The following is a 6787-nucleotide window of genomic DNA, read 5'->3' on the forward strand; positions in this document are numbered from 1 at the left end:
AACCCACATGACACCATAAATTCGAAACTCAACACACACGACCAAAATCAGAAAAATGAATACCTATGGGGCGCTGTTCTTGTTTTATTTTTAAAACCGATGGGACCATGAACCAAGCCATGAAAGGTCATCTTGGTCACGTCCTAGACATGCTAAGGAAGTGTTCAAACCATGGTTATAGGCCCTAGGCCAACCAAGAACCGAACCCTTGCCTTAGAACAACAAGAATCAGAAATTGAGACTCGAAATGGCAGCTATGGGAAGTTGCTATCAAATCTCTTCCTCCAGCGTGTAGGGGCTGGAACCAATGGACTAACATGACCCTAACATGCCCTAGTACATGTCTAGATGCAGCCTTGAGTGCTTGGAACCGAGCCAACCCCTGAAATCACAAAACCAACAACAACCGTGAAGCATGAAGGTGGCCGAGAAAACATTCTGCACAGATTTTTTTCTAATGTTCTTGACATGATTCCATTTCATTGCCATTGATGTACTCTTTATCTCCATCTATTGTTAAAGTGAGCATATAGGTAGGATATGCCTCCCAAACGAAAGACTATTGAAGGGGACGATATGACCCCTCCCGTTGATAAGATGGTAAAAGTTGTAGATGAATTTAGTAGGCTATTGAAAGAACAAGCGAATGTTCATGGTGAGCAAATCCAGCAGTTACTGAGCATGCATACCTCGAATAAGGGTCATGGTCGTGGAAGAGTTCAAGGCACAACGGAAAGTTCTGAAGATGGTGCATATGATCGTTTCAGACGTATGAACCCTCCAGAGTTTATAGGTGGTGCCGATCCACTCGTAGCTCTTCAATGGGTCAAATCATTGGAGGCTATATTTGGTTATTTGAAGTTCATTGATCAAGATAAGGTTAGTTGTGCTGTCTTTATGTTAGTCAAAGCTGCTCGCATCTAGTGGGAAGCTACGAAAGTGACTGTCAATGTTCGTGAGTTAAAATGGGATGAGTTCAAAGAGTTATTTTATGCCAAATACTTTTCACGTGAAGTAAAAGCCAAGAAGGTGAAGGAATTTCTGAAATTGAAGCAGGATGCTTTGCCTCTTACTGAATATACGTTGAAGTTTGAGGAAGGATGTGTTTTTGTTCCTTTTATTGCTGAGAATGATAAAAATAAAGGAGAACACTTCCTTCGTGGGTTGAAGCCAGAAATTCGAAGGGATGTGCATATGTCCAAGGTAGTCATGTATCAAGATATCGTGGAGCGGGCTTTGCTTGCGGAACATGATGAGCAAGAAATTGAGAAAGAGAGGCAATTAAGAAGGCAAGATTTCAAGGCTAGCGGACAAGGTGCAAATGCAAATGTCCGTGGTGGCCACAAAGGTAAGGGTAAGATGGAGCAGCGCTCTAAACCTCTTGTGCCTTCTTCTGATACTGAACGACCGGTATGGCCTAAGTGTGGAAGCCACACAAGGGTGAGTGTTTGGTGGGTAGTGGATGATGTTTGAGATGCAAGGAGATGGGGCACACGGCACTGAGATGTCCTCTCTCCTCAGGCAAAGGAAAAGTCCAGGGCAGAATTTTTGCTATGACGAAGGAAAGTGTTAATCCTGATTCTTCTGTGATATCAGGTAATATTTTAATCTATGGCAAAGAAGCAATTACATTGATTGACACTGGTGCAACGCAGTCTTTTATGTCTGAAGTGTTTATGCATTCTATATCTGTGGAACCTACTGTTATGCCATTACACTTCAATGTTGTGTTGCCCTCGGGAGATGAAATTTGTCCCACTTGTATTCTTAAGGCATATCCCGTAAAATTGGGTGCGAGATTATTGTATGCTGATTTTATTGTGATTCCGATGGTTGCATTTGATGTTATATTGTGTATGGATTGGTTATCCGCTAATCGTGCAGTAATTGATTGTGTGGGAAAGACCGTGAAGTTTGTAATTGATGATCATGAGAATAATGCAATTGTTGGTTTAGGTTCATCGATAAGTACTCCCATTATTTCTTGCTTGAAAGCTATTAAATTGTTGAATAATGGATGTACTAGTTTTCTTGCCTTAGTATTAGATGTAAATAGGGACAGTAATGTACCATTACAGAATATTGAAGTGGTTCAGGAATATCCTGACGTATTTGCTAATGATGTGCCTGGTTTACCTCCTTATCGAGAGGTAGAGTTTGTTATTGATTTAAGTCCAGGTACAGCCCCAAGTTCCAAAGCCCCGTACAGCATGGCTCCAACTGAGATGAAAGAACTAAAGAATCAATTGCAAGAGCTATTAGATAAAGGTTTTATCCGTCCTAGTTCCTCGCCATGGGGAGCTCCGGTTTTGTTCGTGAAAAAGAAGGATGGATCGTTAAGATTATGCATTGATTATCGAGAACTCAATAAGGTAACTATTAAAAATAAATATCTTTTACCCAGAATCGATGATCTATTTGATCAATTACAAGGAGCCACTGTGTGTTCAAAAATCGATCTTCGATCGGGATATCATCAATTGAAAGTAAAAACGGAGGAGATACCAAAGACTGCTGTTAGAACGAGGTATGGACATTATTAATTTTTGGTGATGTCATTTGGATTAACTAATACTCCTTCAGTGTTTATGGATTTGATGAATCGTGCCTTTAAGCCATATTTGGATGCTTTTGTGATTGTGTTTATTGACGACATTTTGATATATTCAAAGACACGAGAACTTCATAGGGAGCATTTTGAAGATCATGTTACAGACATTGAGGGAAAAGCAATTATATGCGAAATTAAAGAAATGTGAATTTTTGTTAGAGCAAGTGGTGTTTTGGGCCATATCGTGTCAAAAGAAGGTATAGCAGTCGATCCATCCAAGATTGAAGCTATCAATCAATGGTCCATTCCAAAGACAATTTCCGAGGTACGGAGTTTTCTTGGTTTGGCAGGGTATTACAGACGGTTCATAGCGAACTTTTCGAAGATAGCATTGCCATTGACGAGTTTGACACGGAAGGCTACCAAGTTCGAATGGACCATCGAGTGCCAAAGAGCATTCCAAACATTGAAATATAAGTTGACTTCTGCTCCTGTTTTAGTACTTCCTTGTGGTACTGAAGATTTTGTTGTATATACAGATGCTTCAAAGCAGGGGTTAGGTGCCGTGCTGATGCAGCGTGGCAAAGTGATAGCATATGCTTCTTGTAATGCACGGTTACTCGTACAAATGATTAGTAATACGTTTATGTCATTATAGATAGTTATTTAGCTCATTACGTTTTACAATTTGATTGAGGTATCAATATTGAGATTGAACATGACTTTTATATTGTTCATTGTTTATTGAGAATGAAAATATGTCTAAATAGTTATAGTAAAATGTGTAGGGAGAAGTAGTGTTATGAAGTTGATAAGAAATGAGATGAAATTGTGGTAGTTTTTACGAGTTTTAGCATAATGATTTGAATATTGATCCAAATTGTGTGAGGCTATAACCATTAGAAAGCTAAGATATAATGCTAAAACTTTCATGTTTTGAGTTTTGTCCAAATCATTGTGGAAGACCAGCCAAAAGTACACCGAAGTGTGTCGTGTGTATCGTCATTCCTACAATGACATATTTTGGTAGATTGAGAATAACTTTTTACTCAGACCTTCAAATAACCTAAAACCAATTGGAGATTCAAGCCACGACATAGGGCTACAACTTTCATGTTTACCACTGTTTCAGATTATGAACAGAAGAGCCGTTTCTGGAGCAATCTTTGAGGTGACTGTGCGCAGAGTGGCGCCCGAGCGGTAATAAATGACCGCCCGAGCGCCACTTGTTCTTGAATTTTGGTTCGGACAGAAAGTTCCACGCTCGAGCGGTAATTTATGACCGCCCGAGCGCCGCCTTGCATATAAGATGATAAGTTTTGACTTTCTAAGCCATTTTATCAGCTCTCCACTTCTATACCAGCAACAAACTCGAGAGAAATCTATAGAAATCTTCCTCCGAAGCTTTCTTCTTCATTCCTTTCAAAGTTTTGAAGTTAGAACTTTGTTCCCCATCACAAGAACTTCATAAGGGTGTAAGTTTTCTTATCTTTTAGTTATTGTACATGTAGAGGACAATAAATGAATGATTTTTATCTAGTATATACAATAGTGACTGAATTACTGGTATATTTGACAGTATAGGAGCGAGAAACACTATCTCAAACCAGTGTTCTTAAGCTTGGATTGTAAGTTGGCATGTTCTTGAAGTACTACATGAGTAATATTATCATTTCAAATACTTCCTATTGATTATTGCTATATGTACATTGTTAGTATCTTATTGATGAAAACATAGCATCATATTCCATTGTTATGTATTAAATATGTAAGAAACTCATGAATATTGATGATGGGTGCTATGTTATGAACATGAACATGAACATGAAAGGAAAATGACTGATTTTTACATGATATAGAGCTTGTTGACAACATGGGTGGTTTTAAATCCACCAAACCTATTGGCCAATATATGTTCATGGGGCGTGGGGTTGCCAAAGGTTGCTCCCTGACGTCCAACACAGTAGTAGCTATATAATAAAGCAAGCACGGTAGTACAGGTCAACTAATGAGGCTCAAGTACAAAAATGAACATGAATATATGATATGATATGACATGGTTTAAAGATTCATTGTTGTCACGACTTGATATGTATGTTCCTTCGACGCATATTGTTACGTACAAGTGCCAACTTATTGAGTTTTATAAACTCACGTAGCTCATGTATTACAGGATCAGGTAGTGAAGAGACGTAGGATGCCGGTTCGCCAATGGATGCTTGTGACGTGCCTTACCTCGACAAGAACCGGGACTTCTTATTGTATAGCTTCCGCATATGTATTGTACGAAAATATGTCAGGGTTTGAAACAAGTTTTACAATGTTTATGTCTAGGTGTATGATGATACAGAATATGTTTGTATGTAAGAATACGATTATATATATGTGTTGATGTTGATGCTTGAGTTGAGTTTTTGGTTTTTACAAGAATGTAGGGACATCATGCCAAAATTTTTATAAACCGTCAAAGTGATGCCCCTTGTTTGATTTGCTTCATACTACAGTTATATCAGTCAAACCTTATTTTGATTATGGTAATTATGCTAAGTATAGAGTAAGGGTGTGACATTTTAGTTGGTATCAGAGCCCACGGTTCTTCGACAGGGAAGACACTGCACTTCATCCACATGGAGAACTCGGCAAGTAAGTATCTTTGTATCCCATAGTTTATGCTAAGTTATGTGTCTATGTGATCTATATGTAGGTTAAGATAAGCGACGATGCCACCTAAACGTAAGGTACATGAAAGAGAGTCATCTAAGGGCAAAGCCCCAGCGGTCGAAGGTGAGGGCAGTGCACCACGACCTATAGATGATTTTGCTCAGCTGCTCCAACAACAAGCGAAAGTCCATGGGGAGCAGATACAGCAATTACTGGAGATGCAACGGACTACACATGAGCAGGCACATGCACAAGCCATGATCCCCAGACAAGGGCCTGTTCAAACTGATGTGTATGATGGTTTTCGACGTCTGAATCCTCCTGAATTCATATGAAGCACCGATCCAGCAGTAGCAGAAGAGTGGATTAAGTCATTGGAGTCCATCTTCTCCTACCTTCATATGGAAGATGTTGACAAAGTAACTTGTGCCGTCTTTTTGTTAACAAAACATGCAAGAATATGGCGGGAGAGTGCAAGGGTTGCATTACCGGTTGGACCATTGACATGGGAAACTTTCAAAACCGTATTTTACAACAAGTATTTCAGTAAAGATGTACGAGCCAAGAAAGCCAGCGATTTCCTTAACCTGAAGCAAGGAACCATGTCAATGACAGAATACATACAACAATTTGAGGCTAGAGTCCAATATGTACCGTATATTGCACAAGATGACACAATTAAGGGCGAACACTTCATGCGGGGACTTTGCTCTGAAATTAAAAGAGATGTACGGATGTCGAAAGTTGCTACATACGGGGAGATAGTAGAAAGAGCACTTATGGCAGAACAAGATGAACATGACATTGACAGGGACAAGCAACAACGAAGGCAGCAGTACTCTCAGAAAAGCCAAGGAACGGGACAAGGCAAAAAGACCAATAGCAGGGGAACTAGACCAGAGGAACCCCGTGGCAAGGGTCCCCCTCCACGTAAAGAACAGGACAGACCACCTTGTCCTAAATGTGGCAAACTTCATGGCGGGGAATGTATGCAAGGTTCCAATGTTTGTTATCGTTGCAAAAAGCCAGGGCATCTCGCCAGGAATTGTCTAGGAAGTTCTGAGAAAGTACAGGGATGCCTTTTCTCCATGACTAAAGAGGAAGTGGATGCGGATACATCAATGATCACTGGTATGTTCATGATTTCTGGTATTACTGCTATTGTTTTACTAGATTCAGGAGCCACGCATTCCTTTATTTCGAAATCGTTTGTAAGGAGACTGGGCATTACATCAAGTACAACAGAGGCACAACTCGCCATAGCCTTACCTTCCGGGCAAGAATTACAGACAGATCAGATAGTGAGAGGGTGTCCAATATATGTCCAAGGCCATCAGATGTATGCTGATTTGATAGTTTTGAGGATGACGGATTTTGATGTGATATTGGGAATGGATTGGCTCTTGAAGTACAGAGTTACTATTGACTGTGGCATAAAGATGATCAAATTTGCGCCGATAGGAGCTGAACATTCACAGTAGCAAGTGCAGGTATATCATTACCTCTTCGGATAATCTCTTGTATGAAGGCTTGTAAATTACTATAGAAGGGGTGTCAAGGATATTTAGCATCTGT

At 39.9% G+C, this 6787-nt stretch overlaps 1 protein-coding gene across 1 annotated transcript; it reads left to right on the forward strand.

The window, feature by feature from the left end:
- Positions 1-1661: 1661 nt before the first annotated feature.
- On the forward strand, positions 1662-2759 carry LOC140979051 (uncharacterized). Its single transcript, XM_073444404.1, has 2 exons — positions 1662-2306; positions 2673-2759. Exons 1-2 carry the CDS (start codon positions 1662-1664, stop codon positions 2757-2759), a joined length of 732 nt encoding a protein of 243 aa, XP_073300505.1.
- Positions 2760-6787: the final 4028 nt, after the last annotated feature.

This window comes from Primulina huaijiensis, chromosome 6, assembly GCF_012295235.1.
Source record: "Primulina huaijiensis isolate GDHJ02 chromosome 6, ASM1229523v2, whole genome shotgun sequence".
Lineage (NCBI taxonomy): Eukaryota > Viridiplantae > Streptophyta > Magnoliopsida > Lamiales > Gesneriaceae > Primulina > Primulina huaijiensis.